At 38.4% G+C, this 27,549-nt stretch overlaps 1 protein-coding gene across 2 annotated transcripts in view; it reads right to left on the bottom strand.

Moving 5' to 3' along the window:
- SLCO4C1 (solute carrier organic anion transporter family member 4C1) overlaps window positions 1-24,843 on the bottom strand; it is a 761,635-nt gene extending 736,792 nt beyond the window's left edge. The window contains exon 1 of one of the 2 annotated variants that reach the window (XM_044063878.1): window positions 24,088-24,840. In XM_044063878.1, coding sequence (XP_043919813.1) covers window positions 24,088-24,337 — 250 coding nt within the window. In that variant the 5' untranslated portion in view covers window positions 24,338-24,840. Of the gene's footprint in view, window positions 1-24,087 lie in introns of both variants that reach the window. The other variant, XR_006363839.1, reaches the window with a different exon arrangement.
- Window positions 24,844-27,549: the final 2,706 nt, after the last annotated feature.

The following is a 27,549-nucleotide window of genomic DNA, read 5'->3' as shown; positions in this document are numbered from 1 at the left end:
CCTCATTAGACCCATTATAGAGTACAACTTCCCGTTTGGTATGTACCTCACAAGACATCTGCAACAGCTGGAAAGGCGGCAGAAATACCTCACTAAAAGAATCACAGGCCAAAAGCAGATGCCCTACACTGACCATCTAAAATAACTCCAGCTATACTCTGTGGCATATCATCTACTCAGAGGCGATTTCTGCTTAACATACAAGGCCATGTCAAACCCAGGGCTGCTGGACATGCTCCACTTAAAGAAATCCTAAACCTACGCTCCAGGGATCTAAACCTTGTCATCACAATGAACAAAAGGGGCTGGAGGGATAGGTTCCTGACCCAGAGACTCCCCATACTCTGGAATAGACTGCCCATACAGGTCAAGAAGTGCGCCTCCTTAGCCCTCTTCAAAAGGAACCTTGACGATTGGATAGGAGATAGGAAATTCACCCCGGGAATCACGTCAGTTGCCCTGATAGGGGTCCAGGGAAGTAAATATTGTGGGAAGAAATATCCAGGGAATTGTTTGGCTAAGCTTGTATAGCCCCTAGGGCCGATAACCTAGTACCAACCTATGAGAGAGAGAGAGAGAGACACACAGAGTCGGAGTGTGAAGAGTGACAGCAGCAGTAAAGAGCTCGGCATACCTCTCAACATCTTATCTTAAGAAATCTCAAAGCCTAAAATAAAGGGGGAACAAAGGATCAAAACTAGGAACAGGATATTGCTCTTACAAAAATTACAAAGCTACTAAAAAACAGGATTTATGTTAGCATGCATTTTCTGAAGTGTGTGTGTGTGTGTGTGTGTGTGTGTGTGTGTGTGTGTGTGTGTGTGTGTGTGTGAGAGAGAAACGGAGATTGATTAAGTGCTGTAGCAGGAGGCAATAGATTTCTGTACCTCTCAACTTCTTGGCTCAAGAAATCTCAATAAAGCCTAAAATAACGGGGGAACAAAGGCTCAAAAATAGGAACAGATTTTAGATACTACTCTTATAAAATTACAAACTTGCTTGAATAACAGGATTTGTGTTAGCATGAATTTTCTGAAGGAAATAAAGTGACTCATTATTTACAGACTTCAATCCTAATACCTGGCAACAAACCACACATTTTACAAGTAGGGGACCAAAAAAATGAAGTAACTATCTGGGTATTTTTTGAAAAGGCTATATTTTGGATGTAAAATACTTCCTACAACACCATTTACATATACTACAGCAAGTTTGAAACATTAGGCGGAGGAACTATTTTGCATCAAAAATATATAAAAAAAATACAGTACGAAAAAAAATAAGTAAAACAACAATTGTACAAACAGCCAATTCACTAAGAGCAATAATGCCCTCCAGGGTGTGTGTTACTGTGCAAATAATGCCCTTCCAGGATGTAGAGGCCCTCCGATAACACCTCTGGGGAGGCGTTATTTACACAGTAACACATACCCTGTTGATCATTACTGCTTGCTTACAATACTCCTAATGAATGCACTGCAAATCAAGAAAGTGTAATAAAAAGATGAAGGCAGAGATGCAAGTGAGGCCATCATTCCATTCTTCAACGGTATAGGCCCGACCATATTTTTGGGAGTCTCTGCAATAATACATTCTGGATCCTGCACAGAATTGCTTATGTTCATCTGCATTATTAGTTTATGTGGTTGTAATGGTGGTACCTCAATCAGAGTCAGCTGTGTAGCTTTGAAAGCAGTCAGCATGAACAATGGTGAGTCCTTTGTTGACGTTTCAGTGATCAATTTTTGGAATCTTTCAGTGGAAGCCATCACAAACTCAGTGGAACATGAAGTGAGATTACTTTTGTTTGGTCACTGTCTTATTAATAGCCTCTTTCACAGTTTTCTCTTTTTAAACTTAGAAGAAGAACAAGACTTCCTTTCTCTTCTTTTATGTCCAAACCAGAAAACTGCAGAAAATATTTAACTTAGTCTTAGCTAAGAAGGAACTTAAAGCCTTACATCTACTTAACCCAGTGGATATGATCAATTTTAAACAGCCAAATGAATTATTAACCTTTTCCCCACCTGCAAATATTTAAGGGTTACTTCTCTACTACTACAATGCTTCTTTATTGTTTATGATGGAGACGACACACTCTCAGAATTAGTATCTAAATGGTCTCAAATAAAATGGTGATGTAACAAACAAAAAAAATCCAATTAAATAACTAAAAAATCAGCTGTAAAAGGGAAATGAACTAGAGTCTAGTGGTTTCAAAGCAGCAAAGAGTATTGACTCTGTTGCTGACATTTAGTACGCAAAAGTGAGAAGATGGTACACATCTATTTTAGCATAAGAACAACACTGACCTTTACACAGAAACAAAACAGCTATGAAAAACAGCCAAATTAATGCAGCTTCAAGTAAACCCAGATGTTACACTTTACTGCTTCAACAGCCCTCCCCTTTATTTAGTAAGATATAAATCAATGATCAGTTTAAATGGCAGAGTTGGATGCAGTTAATGCAACAGATAACCAGAAGGAAATTTTTTTTGACAGTACCTTAGTTTTTCAATGAATAACATTATTTAGTTACCTTGGAAAAGAGGTTTTATAAATTCAGAATGCAAACGCATCTATTATGCAAAACAATTCAAATAAATTCTCCACAAAAGTAAAATGAAACCAGAAACCACTGGCATTACCAAGATGAAAACTCACTGGAGAAGTAAAATGCATAAATCCAAAATAATGATAGATTAGTTAGATAAAGGCATTGCTTGACTATCTTAAAACACCAAAGTGAATCTGGGGCTAATGAACAGTACAGTGAAAGTAAGCAGTCTTCAAGATTAATAAGAATGTGACCTACAACAGTGTGGCTTTGTAACTACTGGGTTTTATTTTTCAAACTTAATAGGTTTTTATAACTATTTCAGTGAAGCCATGAATTCAAAAATGTTCGACATCTATGGTCTACATTGATTTATCTTAGGCCTTTTAAACCAGCCAACACAATTATATACCAGGTAGATGTAACATCATATCATCATATTAGCATCAGTCCACTTGAAGTAAACTTGCCAAACAACTGTTTATCTGGCAGAAAATTAAGAGTAACCATTAAAGGATATTTCCTTATGGAATTATTAAACTTAGCATTAGTAGTGTATTAAAATTAAGGCGAGCGAGGCTTTAATACTACATCATCAATGTTTTGGTGTTGTATTTATACAGTAATTTATGCAAGTATATATGTTTAGTGTTTGCTCAGCAGTTTAACTTAACATTATTTCCTTTTATAGTACATTATTTCCTGGTTGCCAGATAGTTTTAACACATTGTTATTATACTTGGTTAGTACTTTGTATAAATTTTAAAGTAGCCTTGTCTCAGTTTATACCACTTCTCACATTATATTACATTCTTCACATTACTTACGTACCTTGCTGATATGCACATATTACATTCAGGTCTAGTGTTCGTTCTACCTACATTGAGCATGTAATACCCCCTTTTATTCTAAGTAGTTTTGTACACATTGTTATAACACATTGTATTAGATTTTAACATATTTTATTCAACATTTTGTACATTTATAAGTATTCACTTCAAAATAATTATTTATTTAATTATTTATTAATAATTCGCATATACACTTATTAATTTATTATTTATAATTATATTTATTAGTATGCGTTTATTGATACCTACAGGTTAGTTACAACTATAACTATACATTTATTTATTTGTATATTTTTAGGTGTAGATATATTTAACTATACATTTACATACACATATTTATTAGATTTTATAATTTTTAAAATTAATTAAGTTTTTTAAAATAATGAAAATATGTTACGTATGTAGCATTTATATATTTAACAATGTATATATTAGCACACCTTTATTGTTTACTATACTACACTTATTCAATATTTCCCCATTTTGTATTTTTATTTCCATTTTACATGTACAATTATTTTTAGTTTTATATTTACAAATGATACAAGAACCAGTTCTATTAAGGGTTTATGTAAAGAAATGTATTGTTAAATATTCTAAAAGTATAATGCACATTAACGATTTGATTCCCTCAGGTTGTTCAGCAGGCATGGGCTTACAATTATATTTAAATATATTTAAATACATATAAATGTATTTAACTAGTCATTCACTTAGATTTGATTGTATTAATTGATTTAACAAGCTGCAATTTATGTTTACTACAGGGACTATTTAAAGCAGGGTATTTTCTTGTGGTGAATATCTTGAAAAAGCCTGACAGTGTCTCAGGCGAAAGCGCTTGATAGATTTCACGTTCGTTTGTGTTATTCGTGTTTAATAAAGTATTCTGTGGAAGTAACTACTGGATTATTTGGTCTTCATCCTTCTACCTTGGCTGTTTTGTGGATCCTTATGGAAACTAATTTGAAGTAGAGTACCACAGAGCTCTCCGTTAGCTCACATTCTAACACAGCAGTCTTTTAAAATGTGTTAGTCTCTGGAAATTAACAAAAATTTCCCATACGGTATAAGCCTCAATTATAAGGGACAATGGAATATATGAATGGAATGCTTAAAAATTCTATTAGAACAATGATTCTAGGGAAAAACTGTCTTGTCCACGTACCTGCTAGTATAAGGTACCCCTTCAGCTTAATAAGGGTATTTTTTCTGAGTTAATGACTTAAAATGCCAATTATGGGTTCATAGGTGTGTACTAGGCTTAACACCCACTGGGGTCTTTTCAAGCCTAGCCTCTTCTTCTTCTTTCAGCTTTTCCCAGTTAGGGGTCGCCACAGCGGATCACCTGTCTGCTAATGCATCCCAAATCTCCGACAAGTTCTGTATCCTTGTTAGAGTAAGCAGAGGGCTTGGGAGATGAACCCTTTACATGTTGCCTGTACCCATTAGAGAGACAAGATAAATTTCTGTTTCCCAATCTAGTTGTCCAAGTTACACCTGAATTAGGTTAGGGAGGAACTCCGCTTTACATGAATGGAGAGCTTGTTCCAGAGAAGGGGAAGTCTCTGCGATACATATCTGTGTCTCCAGCAGAGCCTACTTATGTCACAGGTAAGGTTAAGTCTTTAGAATGGGTAATTCTGGTGCTGATCTTCTTGCGGATATGCAGGAGGTCCACTACAGTGGGTTCTGACGATGCCTTGTATGCCAGGCATAGATCTACCCTCAACAACCTGTAGGAGATAGAATACAGGAAAAGGGCTTTAAGGAAGTCTGCACAGAATATGTTACTTATACCCTGTATTCTTTCAGTAAGGAACATCTGTGGACATTCCAGCTGTTGGATATACCTGGTTAGGAAGGTACTAAATGGGGCACTGTACTGAATGATAAGGTCTGATGACTGCCTGAATACAGTGCAACAATGACCTCTTTGGACCTATATGCCATACCTTTGTTCATACCTTTGTTTAGAAATTGCACAATGTGGAAGGATTTCCTCACTAGTATGGACATGTGATTGGTCTAAGGCTAGATTATTGTCTACATGTGTCCCCAAGTCCTTGACTAATGGGGCAGCCTTTAGTGGGCGAGTTGTCAATATGGTAGCCATCAGGGGATGGCTGACTTCCAGAAGGAAACTATTATGCACTTCTTGGCATTTTGTTTTAATCCAAGGCTCTGACACCAGTTATATGTCTGTTAGCCTGGAGAACATTAGTGTCAGTGAGGAATGCTATGACAACTTCTAATTTTCAAACTTCTGCATATTTGGTCAGCCAGAGGTCCTTGAATTTGGCCTTAACTTCAAAGAAGATACCAAAAGGAGTGGTCCCGGGACCAATCTCTGAAGGACTCCGCTGATGACTGGCCTCTTTGTAGAGGTACAATTCTAAACTTCCTGGGTCCTATGAGTCAGCTGGCTATCCATCAGGTGATGTAAGGATTTATACCTAATCTCTTGAGATTTTCAATAATGGCAAAGTACAATATTGTGTCAAATGCCTCAGTCAGATCAAGGTATGCAATGTGAACTGTTTTGCCCTCTCCTGGGATATTGTTGGAGCCCATCAATGCAGTGTTCTTAGCCTTAGAGAGAGCATTGAGGCAGTGTGCCCTACTGATAGTTGGGTAAGATGTATTTGATGGTATTTTCTGAGGACAGGCTGGGGGGAAAGTTAGAGCTGAATTTGTCTACCAGTAAATTTGCTATATCTTTTGGCTCAGTATACGTAGCTCTGTTAACAGAGACTTCTGCACACAATTGTGTATTGCCTTGAGGTTGCAGACATAGTTAGTTAAAGAATGCCCTGTGATTTGTCCTTGGCCTGGGAAGCCAGATTTACCTCAAATTTGGCTTTGGTAGATTATTTTTCTTCTTGTTTGTTTATTTTGCTGAAAGTGCTTTTATTATGCCAAGTGTTACACCTGCTTATTTTTGCCATGAATTTTTTTCCTTCTATTATACAGCCTATCAATGTTGCGATTCCACCAGCATGGCTTTTTTTTTTTTTTGAGTTAGTTCAGTACTTATTCCTGGTGGGTACAGCTGCCTATATTAACATGCTTGCATACCCTTTCTGTAAACAGTTCCATGTAGGCAGCAATGTTGTCAGGGTTTGGAAGGACTTGAAATTTTATCAGGTTATCATTTAATAGTAGCAAGTTAGCCTTACTGCAGTTCCTGTAGATGGTCCTAGTAAAGCTTCTCAAAGAAAATGAATCAAGACTAACAAATTCTTAAAAAAGATCTACATAGCATTTAGAAAAGGACCTATCAGAATACTTTACTTTTCAGACACACGGAACAAAATAATTGATATAAATAATTGTGTGATATGCATTTACCATGTGGGATTGTGAAATGTAATATGGGTTGGGCTATTGAAAATAACAGGGAAATGGCTAGTCCAGTTATCTATATTAAAAGCTTTATCCAAAAATGAGTTGTCTTACTGACCATCTACAGATAAGCAACATGGTGTCCAAATGGAAAGATGAACTCAGCAATTAAAGGAGAGTAATATTATTGTATTGGTGGAACCAAATTCATCCTCAAGTGAATGCTTTTTTCAATAAAACCTCACCAAGATGATTCTGAAATATACATTATATATCATGGAGTAATACAGGTCAAAAACAGGTCACAGGGTAAAAAAAAAAAAAAAAAAAAGTGTCCACTCTTGGAATAAGCACTGGTGGCTGGACTGGAAACAAGGCAGTGTAATATCCTCAGGACATGGAAATGTTCCTACCACAGGGTAGGCCAGGATGAGGGGGAGAATTACCCCTTTGGTAGAAGAAAATGATGTCCAGAAAAAAAAAAAGTCATCATTGTACCTCTTTTTAGGTCAGAGAGACTGCTGAGGATAAGGAAAAAATTATGTATTGTTACCATCATGCAAAAAACTTGTATACACAAAGAAATACTGGGCTACCAGTAAAAAGGAATCAATTAAAGAAGTGAGGAAGTGTGAAGAAAAAAACAGAGCGTTTTGAAAGATACAACAAAGAAACATGGGAGACCAAGACAGATTTGATACTGTGCCATATATACACAGAAGAGAAAGTCAAACTACTCAATACAAAAATGTAGCTCCAAAGACATTTGAAGAGAAATACAGGTAGGGGCACCTGGATATGAACATTTTCATATTACAAAATTATAAAATTGCAATGGGGAATGCAGAAAAGAAGATCAGAAACATGCAAGTTAAACAAACAGAAACTAAGTGATGGACTATCTGCAAAATGGACTATCTGCAAAATGAAGGGTTCAGTATGCAGACATCAACACAGGTAGTGTTGCAACATGACGGAACAATGGGTCCCCAGATTAAGGAGTAGCAGGTAGTACAACAGGCAACTGAAGATGATTTTTCACATGTTGATGTTCTGAAGCTCTCTGTGGGAAGTCTGAAGCTCTCTGTGGGAAGTCTCACTGAGGTCACACAGCAAGGGAAGGAGTGGGAAACAGTAGCATCTGTGACACTGGTAATACTGAGAAACAGTATCATCTGTGACACTGGTAAAACTGAGGCGCATATCTTTCAACTGTACAGATTTCCGCAGAATGTCCAGATTTTTGCCTCATATATTTGATCAAGTTTGTATAAAATTGTGGTTTTCTTGCAAATTACTGGAAAATAATTAAAGATTTATGTTGTACAATAATGACAGACATTTGACTTTCAGATATCATACCCTTCAGAAAATTCATGTTAATGTAAAACCTGTTATTCTATCAACTTTCTAAGTTAAGAGCAACATCCCTATTTTAGGCCTTTATCCCACTTTTAATTAATGACTTTGTCCAGTGTTTTTGATATAAAAGGTTGAGAGGTATGTTGAGGTGTGATAGGCCAACGGGTCCCTATTTGGATGAGCAAGAGATAAAGCAGGAAGCATCCCAAGAGGATAGATCACAGGAAGATTTATGGAACTTTTTGTACAATACTCACAGGGAATGGAAAAGATGATACTGTCAGACTAGAAGAAAATGATCTACTGCTTGACAAAATACAAATGGATAGAGACATTATCAGGGAGGAAAGAAATGGATTACAAGAAGTAAATAAGAACCAGTATGTTAAGAGTATAGCTAAAACAGATGAACACAGTGATCAGGACTACTACGACAAATTTATGGGATATAAATAAGTAGGACATGTCATTGTGCAGCTAAACTAATTCACAAAATGTTTTCACAAAACAAACATCAACAAAGGAAAGGAAGAGAACAAGTGGAATGTCACTGTGGAAGCATCAGAGAAAAAGTACAGTTGTGCACACTTACCACAAATGTAGATGTTCGAGTGTATTCACTTTTGCAGTCATTACATTTGGGTAATCTGCTGGCAGGTTGCCCTCAATCGGCCTGATTAACAAAGTCTTGGGTCCTGCGTCGGATGCTGTCCCTTCTTCCATGACATCACATCGTTAGGGATATAAAACATGCAGCCGATGCCAATACATCAGTTTTTCTTGCCCCAGATGCCAGGTGCCCCCCAAATGGGGAGCAAATAAAATTAAACACACAAAAATATACCTCCAATCCCAAAAGGCAAATACACCAAAAGGGCTTTTAAGCATAGTGAAAGAAAGTAGAGGTATAGATAGAGAAAAATAGGGGGCTAGAGGGAGGGTAACCAGGACTGCAACAGTGAATGCACTCTAACATCTACATTTATGGTACACAACCGTACTATGTTCTTCATGTTTCACTGTTGCAGTCATTACATTTGAACACAAGCAAAGTACAAGAATGCCAACCGCTATGTGGTCTTGAGACAAGTACAGGTGCCAATATTAGTGCTAAAACAAATGCACTACTGAAGACCAAAACAAAACCAAAAAAAGTGATGGACTTGATGCATTTGCTAACAGTATTAAAAATATGCTCTACTCCACTGGGACAAAGTTTGTCTTATCACAGACATGATGGGAATTGTCCTTGACCACAATTATATATATTACGAAGGTAAATTCTTTAGACAATCAAGAGGTGTGGCTATGGGAGCCACATGTGCTCCCATATACACAAATCTGGTTATGTTGGACTGGGAAGATACCAATGTATTTCAAAGTGAATTTAACAAATATATTAAGTATTATTCACGCTTCCTGGATGATATATATTTTGTATGGGATGGTAATCAGGATAGGTTAAAAAAATTTCTGGAACATATCAATTCAAGTAGCGAATATTTTAATATTTACATCATCCTACAGTCCAACAGGTATAGCGTACCTGGATACTTAGGTGTATAAGAGTGATAACATATTTAAATCTAAGATTCATAGAAAAAATAAATTTTCCAACAGTTATCTGGAATATACAAGTAATCATCCCAGGAAATTGTTAACAAATATATATAAAGAACAATTAATAAGAGCTGTGATAATGACTTCATCTTACTCTGACATGTTGGATGAAGTCAGATATATTACTTCATTATTTAGTGACAGAGGCTATGATAAGACCATGATGTTTAGAGTTACAAAACAGGTAATAGAGAGATGGGGTAATAAATATATACCCTTGTTAGGGTATAATTCTAACCCTAATAATACTGTAGATACTTTACAAGAGTCGAGTGGAAATGACATAGGACCAAAACATAGTAGAGCCTGTATACTTGAATATGGTCCATATACATCTAGGATTAAAAAAATATATGTTCTAATTGGAATATAATTTGTGCAGATCATGATTTAGTTGATATATTAGGACCACAACCCACGTTTGTTAATAGAATGGGACCCAATTTGAAGCAAATTATGGAAAGGGGTCCTATTTACAAGAGTCTTGTTATTAAACACACTACTAAATGTGGTAACTGCAATACATGTTCAGTGATATTTGAAGGAGATGAAATTATACTCAATAATATTAATAAGTCACGTATCAGATGTAAACAGGGAAATTGTAGGACTAAGTTAATAATATATTTGGCTAAATGCTTGATGTGTTCCGGTTATTATATAGGGAAGACGGAAAGGAAATTCCATCAATGCATTTATGCCCACTTATACAGTATTAAAAAGAAGGATGAAAAAATACATTATACAGACATATCATGAAGAATGGTGATAAGCATACTTTTACTTTTGCAATAATTGATACTGTTAGAATAGACCCGAAGGGAAGGGATTATAAAGGACAGCTATCATATAAAGAAATTTGGTGGCAACTATTCACGGACGCTTCAACACACCCTGGGCTTAATGATTCTATATCCCTAAAGCCTTTGTTAAATAAACTATGTTAAATGCATTAAGTTATACATTTTATATATATATATATATATATATATATATATATATATATATATATATATATATATTTTTTTTTTTTTATTAGTGTAGACTATTTATTAAATATTATTAGATAGAACAACAATACATATGTAAATATTGGTTTTATGTTACATTTTGTTGCACTAGGAATTGCATCAAATGCATATTCTTTTAAATGTTAATTGACTTGGCGCCAAAAAGTTTTTAAAATGTAACAGTTGTAAGATCTTATCAGTTCTGATGAAGCCTGTGATTCGGCAGGTGAAAGCGCTTAACTTTTCATTACATTAAATTTGGATTTTATTAGTTTGGTCTGCAGCGTTTTGGTCTTCAGTAGTGCATTTGTTTTAGCACTAATATTGGCACCTGTACTTGTCTCAAGACCACATAGCGGTTGGCGTTCTTGTACTTTGCTTGTGTTCAGTTAATGCCTGAATTTTTATTGTTGGTTCTGAGTCATTACATTTGGGTAGATTCCCAAAGCTATGGTTGGGTGGAGGGAATTATACAGCATTAGGACCAGCTATAAGGCCCTGCAGGACAGCAGTGGCAAAGCCAGCTCTGGATTTAGAGAAAAATGGTAAATGGTAATATTTGGTGAACGTATGAACTGAGCTCCAGGTAGCAGCTTCTAGAATGTCCCTTGTAGGAACACCTCTGAGAAAGGCTGTAGAAGTAGATGCAGCCCTGGTGGAATGGGATCTGATCCCCTGGGGGATAGTTTTTCCATGGTGCATATAGCAGAAATGAATATAATGGCTTATCCATTTGGAAATGGTTTACTTTGAAATAGCCTTTGGCAACCTTCAAACACGGGACCCCACCCAGTTTGGGTTCGTGAAAAGCCGATCTTGTCTCCTGAATCTGATTGACTTCTTCGAATCAGTCTCCAGAGCCATGGACAAGGGTAAGGTGGTCCACACGGCCTATCTAGACCTTGCCAAGGCCTTTGACATCACCCCCCCACTCTGGAATCATAGATAAACTTACTAAACTGGGCGTTAATACCTACGTCACCCAATGGCTTTCTAACTGGCTTACTGATAGAACCCACACTGTAAAAGTAGCCGACTCCAAATCCAGCTCCAGACAAGTGACAAGTGGAGTACCTCAGGGTTCAGTCCTGGGACCGCTCTTGTTTGGAATCTACTTCTCTGAAGTACAGGCCAACACTAAGGGATTCTGGCTAACAAAGTTCACAGATGACTGCAAACTGGGAGCCATTATTGAATCCCCAAATGATGTGGATACTCTACAAAAGGGCCTTACAGAAACAGATGCTTGGTGCCAGAGCCATGGGCTCAAGCTCAATGCCAAGAAATGTATAGTTATCCTCTTTGGGAAAAAAACATGCATCTGTGAATTACCATATAGGTGGCAGTACACTAAACACTGAAAGTGTGATAAGAGACTTAGGGACACAGGTGGACAGTGGTCTCACCTTCGATAACCACATCGCCACAACAGTCAGGAAATCCTTCTATGTGGCACACCTCATCACTCAGGGCTTTTCATCCAGAAAAAAGGAGGTCATTGTCACACTGTACTCATCCCTCATTAGACCCATTATAGAATACAGCGCCCCATTTGGTATGTACCTCAAGACATCTGCAACAACTGGAAAGGGTGCAGAAATACCTCACTAAAAGAATCACAGGCCTAAAGCAGATGCCCTACGCTGACCACCTTAAAAAACTCCAGCTATACTCCATCGCATATCATCTACTCAGAGGCAATCTCTGCTTAACATTCAAGGCCATGTCAAACCCAGAGCTGTTGGACATGCTACACTTAAAGAAATCCCAATCCCTCAGAGCCACATGCTCCAGGGATCTAAACCTTGTCATCACAATAAATGAAACATGCTGGAGGGATAGGTTCCTGACCCAGAGACTCCCCAGACTCTGGAATAGATTGCCCATACATGTCAAGCAGAGTGCCTCTTTGGCCCTCTTCAAAGGAACCTTGACGATTGGATGGGAGAAAGGAAATTCACCCCAGAGATCATGTCAGTCACCCTGCTAGACAGGGGTCCAGGGAAGTAAATAATGTGGGAAGAAATAGCCAGGGAATTGTTATGGCTAGGTTTGTATAGGCCCTAGGGCTGATAGCCTAGTACCAACCTATGAACATCTGCCCCTGCAGCAAATGCCACCAGCTGTTGTTCAGATTTTCTTTGAGATTTTGTCCTGTTTAAGTAAAATCTAAGTTGTCTGTGTACATCCAATGAATGCAGAATCCGCTCCCCCTTGTTCTGTGGATTGGGAAAGAAAGTTGGCAAATGAATGGTCTGATTAAGAGCCACACTGGATACCACCTTAGCCATGAAGGATGGATTGGTACTGAGAGATACCCTGTCCGCATGAAAAATGATGAAAGGCTCCACTGCCATAAGAGCCTGTAACTCAGAAATCCTTCTAGCTGAAGTGACTGCTAAAAGGAAAGCTGTTTTCCGGGAGAGAAATTTTAAGTCTGCAGTAGCAGCTGGCTTGAAAGGAGGGAGAGTGAGCTTTTCCAATACAAAATTTAGGTCCCAGGCGGGGGTTGGAGCTCTCCTGGGTGGTCTTGAGTTTTTGGCCCCTCTGAGATACTGCTTTAGCACAGGATGAGAGAAGAGGGGAGGTTCTGTGTTGTAATGAGCTGAAATGGCTGAGGCATGGATTTTTATGGAAGAAAAGGACAGGCCCTTGTGAAGTATCTCAGTTAAGTATTGTAAAATCTGAGGAATGTTGGGCACTGCTGTGCTTATCCCTTGTGATTGAGTCCAGGCACAGAATCTTTTCCATTTGTCAGCATAAGATTTTCTAATACTAGGCCTTCTCACCTCCAAAATGACATCCATCACGGGTTTGCTGAGGGATGCTAAGGGTGAATTTAGGTGATTAGCCATGCTGCAAGATTCAAAGTTTGGAGCCAAGTGTGCAGAATTTGGTTGTTCTGCTGAGACAGTAAGTAAGGTGTCCGAGGCAGGTGCCACAGTGGAAGGTGTGACATTGCCCAGGGGTGGGTACCAGTGTTGGCGAGGCCAGTCTGGAGCAATTTTGGTTTGTCCTGTTTGACTTTTAGTAGAACTTTGGAGAGTAGAGGAAGAGGAGGAAAGGCATAGACCGATAGGTTTTTCCAGCTGAAGGATAGAGCATCCACTTTCCAGGCTTTTTTGTGATGTGTTCATGATTCCAGTTTCCATTTGTGTGGGTTCATGAGATTTCTGCTTAGTTAGTCTGCCATGGTATTCAGTTTTCCTGGCAGGAATTGAGCTTTGTAGTTGTAATTGATAGGTCACGGCCGTGTTCCACAATGCCATGGCTAGTCTGCAAAGGTGGCAGGAGTGTGTACCCCCCTGCTTGTTTATGTACCACATAACTGTGGTGTTGTCGGTCTTTATCATTAATTGTCCTGGATGAAGATAGTCCTTGAAGGATGTCAGTGCATTCTGTACAGCTAGCATTACTTTTTGATTGATATGAAGGTGCATTTGATTTGGGCTCCATTTGTCCTGAATGCACTTCCCTGCCAGATGTGCCCCCCAAGCATAGTCTGATGCGTCTGTAGTTAGGGTCTGGGTGGCAGGTGGTGGTGTGAATGGCAGTCCCTTGTTTTGGTGGCAGGCCTCTGCCCACCATAGGAACTCTAGTTGCAGGCAAGGTATGATAGGAATCATTGTTTCCAGGTTGTGACAATGCTGACTCCATAGACTTTTCAAGTACCACGGAAGTTTTCTCATATGCAGTGTTGCATATGGAATTAGAAGAATGTAGGAGGCCATGAACCCCAAGGCTTGCAATATTTACCTTGCAGAAAGCAGAGTTTTTGTGGCCACCTGTTTGAAGTAAGTCACCAAATGAATTTGTTTCTCTGATGTAAGGAAAGCCATCTGGGCAGTTGTATTCAAGCTTGCACCCAGGCATGTAATTTTTTGAGAGGGTACCAGTTGTGATTTATTTTCGTTTATAGTGTACTCTAGACTAGTTAGAACCCTTTTTTACAAATGCCAGATGGTTTAGAAGAGTGTCCTTGTTTTCTGCCTGAATTAGACAATTGCCCAGGTATGGATATATTTGAATATTTCTTTGCCTGCAAAATGCAATTACTGTAGCCAGGCACTTTGTAAAGACCCTGGGCTCAGTAGATAAGCCAAAGGGCAGTGCAGAGAACTGGTAATGCAAGTAGCCTGCTTTGAAGCGGATCTTCTGCAAGATTCCCCGATTAGGATATGCAGGTAAGCCTCTTAAATCTAGAGAGGTCAACCAGGCATCTTTGCCTAGCATAGGAAATAACTGGTGAAGAGTCAGCATCTTGAATTTTGGAATGTCCAGAAAGGTGTTTAGAGTAGATACGTCCAGAATTGGATGCCATGATTTGTCTTTTCTGGGTACCAGGAAAAGTCTTGAATAGAAACCTTGTCCCTTTTCCTCTTCTGATACTGAAGAGCCCCCATGCTCATGAGGGAAAGTACTTGTTTCTGGGCCTCTGTCCACGGATTTGGGGGCAGGTCTGGCCATCCATTTAGAATTGGCAGTGTGTGGAAATGAAATCTGTATCCCTGGGATACTATATTTAAAACACATTTGTCCTGGGTTATAAGTTGCCAGTTTCTTGCATGAAGAGCCAGTTTTCCCCCCAAAGGGGCGGCTAAAAGGTAAGTGCTTGGTAAGTGTAAAGGGAAGTCATTGAGACTGCTTACCATACACAGGTGTCTTGTTGTTTCCAGATTTGGAAGAGGAGGCACCCCATTGTTTTGTTCTGAAAGTCCCTTGTGACTGAAACCTGGAGTCTTTGGAATATCTGGGTTTTGACTTGAGTGGCTCTTGAAGGAACTGGAAAGGACCAGTTCTTAGTAGGCCGGTGCCTACTAAATCTTGGAGGTTGCACTTGTAAGAAATCTTTCACAGTTTGCATAGATTTAGCTTTATCTTCCATCTTTTTAAAACTTCTTCAGCCTTATTACCAAACAGACGGGTCTGTTGTAAAGGAACATTCAACAATTTTGCTTTAACATGATCAGGCAGATTTTGCTCTGAGCCAGGCATGCCTTCTTAGCACAGACCAGTTATAGCAGCCCTGCAAGAGGCCTCTAAAGAATCAAAACCACATTGCAAAGTATGTTTGCCAACTTGTTCAGCTGAATGCAATAAATCCTGTAAATCTTGGATTTCCACACAGTCCTAAATTAACATCATTTTCTGTTTAAGCAGTCCCATGATATGCTGTTGATATTTCAGCATATGAAATTGACAGTTTAAAGCCCTGACTGCCAAGGTTGCAGAATTGTAAACCTTCTTACCCCATCTATCCAGCGCCCTGGAATCTCTATCAGAAGGGGTAGGATTTTTAGCAGTAGAAGCCTTAATGCCCTTGGGACCATGAGAAATGGTTTCAGGATCTGCAACAGGATTTTTGAAAAGGAATTTGAAATCGGTAAGGAGCAAGAAAAAGTTTCCCCAATGGGGTACTTAGCTTTTTAGTTGAAGATTTCAGATCTGAAACTCAAAAAAGAAAATTTCAGGAGTCGGCCAACCGGCACTTGCAAACTGCTTCTGCTTCAGGCACCGCGCGGCAAGAAAGACTGGTGTAATGGCTTTGGCTGCATGTTTTGTACCCCTGATGACCGGACGTCATGGAAGAAGGGACAGCAACTGACGCAGGACCCAAGACTTTGTTAATCAGGCCAACTGAGGGCAACCTGTCAGCAGATTACCCAAATGTAATGACTGCAACAGTAAAACACGAAGAACATCTATAAAGCAATTAAGACAAGAAGCATCACTGTTAGAAGAATAAAAAAAAAAAAAAAGGTTACAGACAGTCAAAAATACTTTGGCAAAAGCAATGTATGGTTTCAAAACAAACCAAAATTTGTCATATACTATTATGAATAATAAACTAAAGATATCAGTAAAAACACAAAAAAATAGAAGATATGCAAATAATGAAAAGTACAAAACAAGCAATTCTTAAATGAGCCAAACATTTTATACAGACTTGGGGAAACAAAACAAAAGGAAAAGAAGCACAAAAACAGAAGGTACTACATTTTGTAGAAGTATTTATGAAGACCCTGTTGAATATAAAGATGCAGAATCAACTTAAATGCACTAAAAGAAACAGTAAAGAATTCTAATGTAGAGGATACAAAATGGAATGAAGGGAGACAAAATTAAGAAAAGCTCCTAAATGAAAAACTCCGGGTCCGGGTGCAGTACGCAACTTCTGGTTAAAAGTATTAACATTTTTACACATAGATTTATCCCCAAGCAAGATTTATGTATATGCACATCCAGCAAGATTTATGTATATGCACATCCTGAGCAGACACCAACCTCGTTAACAGGAAAAAAACAATGCTCCTCTTTAAGAGTGAACCTGCAAACAATCCTCAAAATTATTGTCCAATAACTTGCCGCCCTACAATATATAAATTATGCACGAGAACTGGTGCAGGCAGAGTTTATAGTCAGTTAGGAGAAAAAAAAAAAAAACAAGTTTCAGCAATAGAACAAAAAGGTAACAAAAGAAAGTCTTATGGAACTTAGGATAATTTGCTGCTAAATGAAGCCATAATAGGAAAGTTATAAAAAGGGGAAGAATAAGTACAGAATAAGATAAGATTCAAAAAAGCATTTCACAGCTTCCCACAGTCCTGAGTAAAAGAATGCTTATAGATGTATTAAGATACACACTACACTGATTAATTACATTTACCATGAAACGGTGACAGACCACTCTGCACTTGAACCATGACCAAGGGCAATTTGTTATTCCAGGGATAAAAATTCAAAGCAGAAGGGGTACTCCAGGGTGAAACTTTGCCACTGCTGTTATTTTGTCCTGCCCTTTATCCATTATGCTGTTTACTGAACAAATTAGGCATCTATTAAAAATTTTGCTCCTAGAAACCAACCATGTTTAAGGACTTCTTATCTACTTTTGCAGATTACTTAAACTTGTATGGTTCATTAGATGAGGAGTTGAAAGCACAACTACAAATGATTACAACTTTCAGATAATATAAGAATAACAATGACATTTGGTCTTGATAGATATGCAAAATTAACATTTAAAAATGAAAGCTGCAACACCAAGAATAAATTAACATGGGAAAGGAATAGGATACCTCTCAACCTCTTAGAGCAAAAAATCTGGACAAAACCTAAAATGATGGGGGTACGAACAGGGACGGATTTTAAATGTTGCTCTTACAAACTCAGAAAGTTGATAGAATAGGTTTTGCATTAGCATGAATTTCCTGAAGGATGGAGTCAAACTCAAATGTTTGACGTTATTTATATCTTCAATCCTCAGCTATTTGCCATAAAAGTACAGATCTTAGGAGGAACACACCAAACATATGAGGCAATAATCTGGACATTCTGTGAAAATCTGTACAGTTGAGAGGTAGGAGGAAGTGTATAAATATTTTGGAATAGGTGAAGGGTAGGCAATAAAACATAACTAAATGAGACTAAAGTTCAGTAAGGTTTATTTCAGAAAACTAAAACTAATACGGAAAAGTGCTTTGACATATAAGAATAAAGTTCAAGCTATAAATCCATTTACTGTCTGTGTTCCAACATACAACTTTGAGGTGACTGACTGACCCCAAAAAGTATTGAATCAGTTGGACAAAAAACAACACGTCATGCTTATCAAATGATTTTAAATCAGTGGACACCACGTTTATACATTCCTCACTCTGAAACAGGTATGGAGTCCTTGAAATTTGCTACATGTGTAGATCTTCAATCATGGGACTGCATACATATCTGCTGACCTCATCAGATCCAAATATAGTGAAAAGTGTTAAAACAGGAGAAGCAGTCTAAACTGATATCTGTGTTTAGTTTAGCAAAAGCATTATGCAATAAAGTGTGACTGGAAATCAAACCAGAAGTAGACAAAAAATAGCAACAGAATATGCCAAAAAAACAAAACCAAAAATACTAGGTAAAAGATCAGATGAGAAGGGAGAAAGAAAATAGAAACTCCGCAAATATAGCGGCAAGTACAGAGAGTTCCTGCAACCTCATGTTGATGAAGATTTGACAAAGGAATTATTTCAGTTCATCTCCTCTGGACCAAAAGATAAGAGGTTAAAAAGATCCAGGCGACCCTGGATAGCAAACTACTTACAAGTAGGTTTACAAAGTCCACTGAAAACACAGGAGAAATGGACAAATGCAGGTGCAGTATAACAGCATTGGAAACAGCTGCAAAATGTTTTGCCAAGTGTGATACATTCATAGCAGAAAGCCTATACACTGAAAGGCACAATAATGAGAAAAGACTGCTGCACTAGGAATTGTGGAAACACTACCATTAGGAAGTAACGGAGATGCACTGGAAACATGAACCACAAAAGCATTACAGAGAAATGATGAATATCATGTAGGGATGACCCATTACCAACAGTTCAAAATATAGATGTGAGAAACCTAGATATGGAAAGCACTCTTTATTAGCATGTTAATTAATGACAGAAATGCATGCAATGCAATTTAAGATTATCCAATTAACATAAAAGAAAAACGTCTCATTTAGGAAGAAACTTGGTCTTTTGCTATCATCACTTCTTTTAAAGCAGCATACTAGATCATTAGAGAAGTAACTCAAAATTAGTTATGAAAGATGCATGCTTTTTTTTTTTAAACAGAGGATCGAGAACATATACTGCATGGCCTTTAAAGAAACCCTATAAAAAGTTGACCAGCTAACAAAAATTCACAGAACGGCAATAAACAAAACACTTGGAATGGAAAAAGATTACCACTTCTCATTTAGTTTGTTCACAGTCAGTTTCAAAAGAAGTAAGTAATTTAAAAAAATAATTCAAACAGAAGTAAACAGGTTGCCCATAAGAATAAATCAAAAGAGCCTTCTGTTATAGAAGGAAGCAGAACATCTCCATATTATCTCCTTACAAATAAATATAGTAATAAACTTCATATTATTCTTTTATTTCCATAATATTTTAAATTTCTGCTTTCCAGGATAGCTTTATAAAACCAGTTTTCACTGAGAACTCATTGAGAGAATCTTCACATTTAAATCAAATGACCCATATACTACAGGGGCTCTGCCACAAGGCCCAACTCCAGAAAGTTTTCATGGAGAATATTCTCATTGTGCAATGCAAGCAAGTTTAACATGAACAGCCTTGCTGTGTATTAACTTTAGTTAAATACATGCCTATGCTGTACAGTAAAGTGGCCGTGACATTCCTCCCAAAAGAGTAGTCCTTACAGTCCAAGGACCAAGTTGGCCATGGTCTTTTTCTCTTGACTAATAGAATATACTGTGTATGCCAACTACTTAGTCTGCCTAGCTTACTGATTTCTACATTCTGTAAATGAAATAAAACCTGTTCTGCTTTGTGCCTCCTTGTTAAATGCCCTGTACTGGCTATAAACGTACTGCTGTCTGTAATAACTAACCTGATTACCTCAATTTCAACTCAAATCAAAATAAAATGAAGTGGAAAAATGCTCTCCAAAAATAAGAAATCAATAAAACCCCAATATACTAAATAGTCCAAGGAAGAGACATTCACCCTAATCCTGGCCCCACCGATCACAACCAACATCAAGACAATTCTTTTCTTCACATTCCTCTTAACTCACAACAGTCAGTCCTCAACCCCGATAATCTAATTTCTGCTGCCATAAACATGAGAATCATAAGAAATAAAACTACTGAACTACATGCTTGGATTATCCAACAAAAGTCTGGTATTCTTGCTATAACTGAAACTTTGATTAAATCCAGCATAGGCAACTTTGAAATTACACCCCAGCTATATCATCCATAATGGCCACATGATGATGATGAAAAGTGGTGGTATTACTTTAATATTTCCTCAGCTACCACCATATTTCTCCCTACAAAAAAAAACAAAATTCAGTTCAGCATTACTGCCCTTTACATCCTTCTGGGTGACAATACAGCTACACTGGAAGATATTTCTACTACTAATTACTACTAGGTGATGTAAATTTCAGTTGGTTAGACATAACTTCTAATTCTCCTATATCTAGCATGGAGATGCATGGTTTCACACAACTGATTACTAGCCCCACACGGGCAGCCGCGGTGGTGCAGCGGTTAGCGTTGAAGCCTCACAGCAAGAGGTTTTTCCAGTTTGAATCTCGGCTGGGGTGCCTTCTGTGTGAAGTCTATGTCCTCCCTGTGGTCGCATGGGTTTTGTCCGGGTGCTCCATTTTCCTCCCACATTCCAAAGACATGCAGTAGGTGGATTGGACACTCTAAATTGGCCCTAGGTTTGAGTGTGTGCATGTGTGTGTGCCTTCTGTGGAAGGCTGGGTGCCAGGCTGGCAACGACACCGTAAAAAACTCCGTCAATCATGAGCAGACAGATAATCCGCTGTGGCGACCCCTAACAGGGAAAAGCTGAAAGAAGAAGAAGAAAACAAAGATTACTAGCCCCACACATTATAGCAAAACATCAAATTACTTATTAGGCTGGATCCTAGTATTAGACCATAGTAAATTCACTACCAAAAATACAGTGTCCCACTCCCTCAGTGGCCATCTCCCAATATATACAACTAGGCATCCCACATATGAAAAACAGCATGTTTGTAAAATAACGTGCAAACTGCCCAAGTTTATCCCAGAAATAATTACTACCCTATCATCTATTAACTGGAATATTTTAAAACACTCCTCTTAGAGGATGCTTTAAATGAATACAATACAACCTTTCTAAACAGCCTTGCACCTCCTAGAAGGTAAAGACTTGCTATTTGGCTATCCAAAAATGCTAATGCAGGATAGAAAAAAAAAAAAAAAAAAAAAAAGAATGGAAAGAATAACAATTAAAATCACCACATCTCAAACACTTCAGAATGTTCTGCAACCATACTAAAAAGCAAATAAATGAAGGAAAATCCTACACTATACCAACATTCCGAACAATAACATTCTGGTCATCCATTAAAGAAATGTTACATTAGTTGACTGGAATAGTCTTCATTGATTTAGTTTTTTTAGTGCTGTACAATGGTGGATTCTGAAAGGGGTATATGTTGAAAATTTAGCCACTTTATTTTAATATCCAAGTTTTAATTTTTTAGAACATGGATGTTAGAAAGGCTCGGAGTGCTATAAAGTATAGCTTAGATGTTTTCAGTATTTATTTGAGACCGTCCTACAATGTTGTTTTAAATATTTCCTGTGATTTTGAACTCTGAAGTCACTGTGAATACATATTTAGCATTGTCTTGTTCTTTTATTATTAAATATATTTAAACCTTTTGATTGTGGCTGGTCTATTTAGAGATATTTAAGCTATTAGAGTACTTGCATATCTATTTGGTGACACTGAACAGGCCACTCCTAATAGCCTGGCTCTTGGTCAAACTGCCACTTTGATCAACAGTAACATTACACAGTAAGATTGGACACCTTTTGCTAAGGGCCTTAAAGTGGCTGATAAGGAGTGGCTGGGGGAGATGGAAACTACCTTATAGTCTGGGCAGAAGAGTGCATAGCTAGTAAACCTGTGCCAGCCTTCCCCAGGTGTGTGTGTGTGTATACAAATCAAACCTCAATGTTTTGTGTCAGCTACTTAGACAGGGACACAAATCAATGGTTGGACAGAGAGGGTGCTGGCGGTCTTGGCTTGGCCAGTCAGCTGAGAGCTCAACTCTATAGCTGTGCCGGTGGGGACTCTTATTGTGGATCTGAAGAAAGAGGTAGAAACCAGCCCCTGACTGACTGTGGTCACTATGTGCTCTTAAGGGAAATTGCACTTTACTGTGTGTATACACTTATCCTCACAGTGTGCACGTCTCCCACTTTTACCAGTGGTGAGAATTGAGGCACCTTGACTACTGGGCCAGTGCTCGGGTGTCACAGGGACTTACCCTTCAACTCAAACATCTGTAAATATTGCACTAAATATCTATACATACTGTATGCATGCATTCTCTAAAATTATCAATCAAGACACACAGTCTTTAAGAATTCAAGTCAATGTACATTCACTGAACTTGGGTTATCACTAAGGTTTATGTACTGTCACAGCTTCATTTACATTCTTGGGCAATGTGTGTGCGTGTGTGTATATATGTATGTATATGTGTACACTGTATATATATATATATATATATATATATATATATATATATATATATATATAGAGAGAGGTGTAGATATATTTAGATGTGTGGACATATATACACATACACACACAGTTTGTAATCTCTTCACATATTTAACCTCAGTCTGGGTCTGAAAATGGTCCAGTGAGCTCAGTAATCTCTCTATAAGAGCTGACATTAAAAAAAAATAAAAATATATAGAACCTGCTAACTTCCCCAAGTTTGACAGAAGAAGGGATGGACAGGGAACAGAGGAATACAATTATTACAGGTGTAGAAGTTGCAAATAATTCACACATCTAAATTCTTTCAAACGTCACAGACAACTATCCCAACATGACAGTGTCGCCTGGAATGTCATCTTGATTGAGGAAAATTTACTTCTAAAGCCCCTTTTGTGGTGGAAATACAAGCTACCAAACTGGCTACTCTGCAAGAGATTCCTTCTAGCAATTGGTCCTACATGCACAATAGTCTTTAATGCACTACTTAAAAAAACAGAAATACTGTTAACGCACTTTAAAGTGTGAATGAGAACCCTCCCAAACAAAACCACCTGACAATGCACTGCATTTTCAGGTGTTTTAGCTACTTCTACATGATCTACGAGCCAAAATGTCAGGAGGACTACTTGCTCAGGTGAAATAAAGTCTTCATTTGATTACACACCAAGGGTGTAGCTAGACATCTATGTCCATAACTGTTTAAATGAATGCCAGTTGTTTTAGAAGGAAGGTGATGCAAGCATTTCTTAAAGTGGTGGGAGCGTCGAGGATTGATAATGTGTCAATTTTTTATAACTGCCATGTGGTTTGGGGGGGCAGCAATAACAGTACACTAGTACACAAATTCTCTGACTACAATCCTGTTACACACTTCAGTATGTCAGGCTCTACACTCAAGATTTGTGCTACTTCGGTTAGCTTCTGTTACAAGACAGATATACAAAACAAATGCATTTAAAAGCTCTCAGTACTAATAACCAAAGCGCACTGCACAACAGTGCACCATAATAAAGCTTATGTAAAAGATTGAATGTATTCTTATTAACACAGACTGCCAAATTCGCCCAAATGGTGTGGACAACTGACTTTACAATTGCCCTGCTTTCGAATAGCGGTTGCTAGACACTAAAAAGAATGTCGAGAGTGTGGAATAAGTCAAACATTGCGGGATCTCGTTAACAAAATGCAGTAGTACAAGTTAAACACTAAACAAGGAGCAAGGAAAAAAACAATCCATGCTAATAAAAGTACCTTGCATTACTCCCAACAAACTGTAAAACGCCAAGTAACCTTTAGGATTGTTGCAACATTGTATGGCATTGGGAGTAAAACTGCCCCAACCACATGGACCTTCCTCAAATGTATCAAACGACGAGGACTGCTTTATTGAAATAGTAGTGTCGTCTGTTGGGCTGCTTATATCCGGCTCATCTGCATGTTTTTTCAGTTGCAAAGAATCCACAGTGTCATAGAAAACAGGATTATCTACTCCTTCTTTCATGTTAGGAAAATAAGTGTTTCTCTGGTTGATCAAGGTCAGCAACTGTAGCTGCGAAAAACAGAAATGAAGTACCACACACAGTTGGATCGTCCCAGTCTGCGGCGTAATCGTCCCACTTCAGGAGTCTAGGAAATAAGCCACTCCACAAAACTCCAGTAGTACCGGTAAAAAGTCATTCGCCTTAATTTCCCGAAACTTTATCGTTTGCAAGAGGCTGTCTTACTATTGTCATGGTCTCTGCAGCGAGAGGCGGTGCTTCTTAGAGGCAGGTGCCTCAGCGTTCTCGTGCGGTACACAAAACCAAAATATAGTTTCTATTTCTCTTTTTCCTCACAGGTTTCCTTCCATTCCTTGCAAGTAAAGACGTCCGTGTTCAGATAAAATAGGTAAAAAACTGGGTCAGAGTGAGAAGTTTTACATCCAGAAAGTCTTTCCGGTGCCATTCATTTACAGAAACTATTCTTATAATGCAGGAACTGTTTATAGAAGAGGGGGCGTCCCAAACAGAGCACCTTTACACAGCCCAGATCCCTAGTATGCTGTGCATCTGTTTTCAAGTATGAAATACTCTTTTTCCGTTTGCTTCAATGTGATACTTTGGTAAGTTGTTTAACGATGGCGACTTTAGGTAGTTTCCACAGGATTTTATCATATATATTATGTAAGTCCTCTTTGCTCATCTGTGAGGGACAACTGGAAGGGGGCAAAGGCCGAAAATCCGGGACAGTGTTTAAATATAACTCTTATATGCCTAAGAAAGTTAAACTGGAGGAGTTTTCATCAGCACGCGTTTCATGTACAATAAATATTAAACTTTAATGTCTGATATTACTGAATGAGTGTAATCCTGTGGGATTTACCAGAAAATTAAAACTTTTATGAGAAAGAGGGCAAACATATCCGGCAAATATTCTAAACTCCTTTAAAGCTAGTAACATCCCTACCTAAGGATAGCCAAAAGCCATTCTTTAGTTAGGTCAGAAATCTAAAAAGGAATGCCCAGCAAATGTGTCAAACTACTTGTGAATGGTACCACTCATACTGTACCTGAGGAAATTGACAACTGGCTAGCTGACAAATTCCCCCCATCCCCACCAGCCATACCTCAAACTATTCCTGACACTAGTCCCCCTCTAGTTTCTCGAGAGAGCAGGTCATATCTGTGCTCTCCCTGCTGCTTACTTAGCAATCTAAAGCAAGACCTAGTGGAACCACTTGTCAGTCTCTTTAAACATAGCCTGAGAATTAGCTATGTTCGAGCAGAGTGGAGAACAGCAACAGTAATCCCCTTGCACAAAGGGGGCCCATCATTTCACCCTGGAACTATAGACCCATGAGCCTAACTAGCCTCATTTGCAAGGCCATGGAAAGACTTGTCATGGATCTTATCAACAAAAACATAGGTGACCTTCAAACTCTTGACCCAGTTTGTCTTCGTTAAGGGTAGATTGTGCTTGTTAAACCTGGTAGAGTTCTTTGAGAATGTCACCAAAGCCCTGCATGAAGGTAAGACATTGCATACCACCTATTTTGACCCAGGCAAGGCTTTTGACACAATTCCCCACTCAGGCATCATTGAGAAACTGACCCAGCTGAGGATTAACCCTTATGTCATTAGACAGGTAGCCAACTGGCTCACAGACAGAACTCACATTGTTAAAGTCAGAGCCTCCACCTCTACCAGTAGACTAGTCACCAGTGGTATACCACAAATCTGTGCTGTGCCTGTTACTGTTTGGAATCTATTTTTCAGAAGTTAGGCCAAAGTAGATGGACTGTGACTTACCAAGTTCACTAACAATTTCAAATTGGGTACAATCACTGAGTCCCCCAATGATGTTAACATATTACAGAAGGGGCTGAAACAAACAATTGGTACCAAAGCCATGGACTAAAACTAAATGCAAAAAAATGCATTACTATCCCCTTTGGCAAAGAGGAATGCCCTACTAATTACAGCATTGACAGCACCCCCTAAGCTCAAACCCAATGGTGCGAGACTTGAGAACTTAGGTTGATAGAAATCTAAACTTTGATCACCATGTCTCCACAGTGGCAATGATGACCCCTTTTGCATTACCACACCAGACACCTGCAGCAACTGGAGAGACCACAGAGTTTTCTCACAAGAAAAATTCAGGGCCTCCAAACCATGTCTTATGTGGATAGATTGAAAGCCCTGTCATTGTACTCTGCATCTTATAGGATGCTGAGAGGTGACTTGCGCCTGGCCTACAGTGCAGTCTGTGACCTTGCCATAATGGAAATGCTGCACATCTGCAAATTAAGTGGGACAAGAGTCACACACTCCAGGGATCATAACCTAGCCTGTGACCTCAACAGAACAATGCTGGAGAGGCAGATATGCCTCCCAGGTTTGTTGCTCCTTTGGAATAGATTACCAGTTCACATTAAGCAGAGCTCCTCACTGACCATGTTTAAGCACAACCTGGACAATTGGATGAGGGGACCACAAATTCACCCCAGAGGTGGCACCCATGTTTCTTATGGACAGAGGTAGTCGGTGCTAACCTTAGACTTGCTCTGCAAATGACACCCATCTATCTAAGATCATTTTGGGGTAACTGATATAATATGGCTAAGACTGTAAGGGTAACTCTGGTATAATATGGCTAGGCTTATAAGGGCTCTAGGGCCGTTAGCCTAGTAACCTCCTATGAACCTATGACATCAGAGATGTTCTGCAAAATCAGCGGCAGTTAAGCTGTACTTTTATGAAGACATGGTTAGGTTGGTAGTCTACTTCTGGGTTCTACTATCTGTGTGTCTATCTGTTTATGGTGTATTCATGGTAGGGTTACTACCTTTAGGGCCAAAGTGGGGCATGGGTTGTGGCCAGAATGACACTTGCCCCACCCTCTACAATGACAGCACATCAGGAGTGGTAAAGGAGAAGCAGTTATGGGTACAACAGTATGAAGTTATTGCAGCATACTGAAATCTCTCAAACCATTTACATTATGCAGCTTTACCAGTAAAGCTGAAGCATTACTGCAAACACACATACACATTACTCAGCTGTAACAGTAAGTAAACTTTACAGAAAAAACACACACTACTCATATTAAACAGCCAATTATGTATATTTAAAAAAAGCAAAAAAAAGTTAGAATTTTTACACATTACACTAACTGTAACTATTCTGAACAAGAAAACTAAAAAAATTACATATTGCACACAAGTACACTAAA

The sequence above is a fragment of the Protopterus annectens genome, chromosome 2.part2, assembly GCF_019279795.1.
Source record: "Protopterus annectens isolate FY-2018-M chromosome 2.part2, PAN1.0, whole genome shotgun sequence".
Classification (NCBI taxonomy): Eukaryota; Metazoa; Chordata; order Ceratodontiformes; family Protopteridae; genus Protopterus; species Protopterus annectens.
The sequence above is the reverse complement of the archived record's forward strand: the minus strand, read 5'-3'. Positions and strand labels throughout refer to the sequence as shown.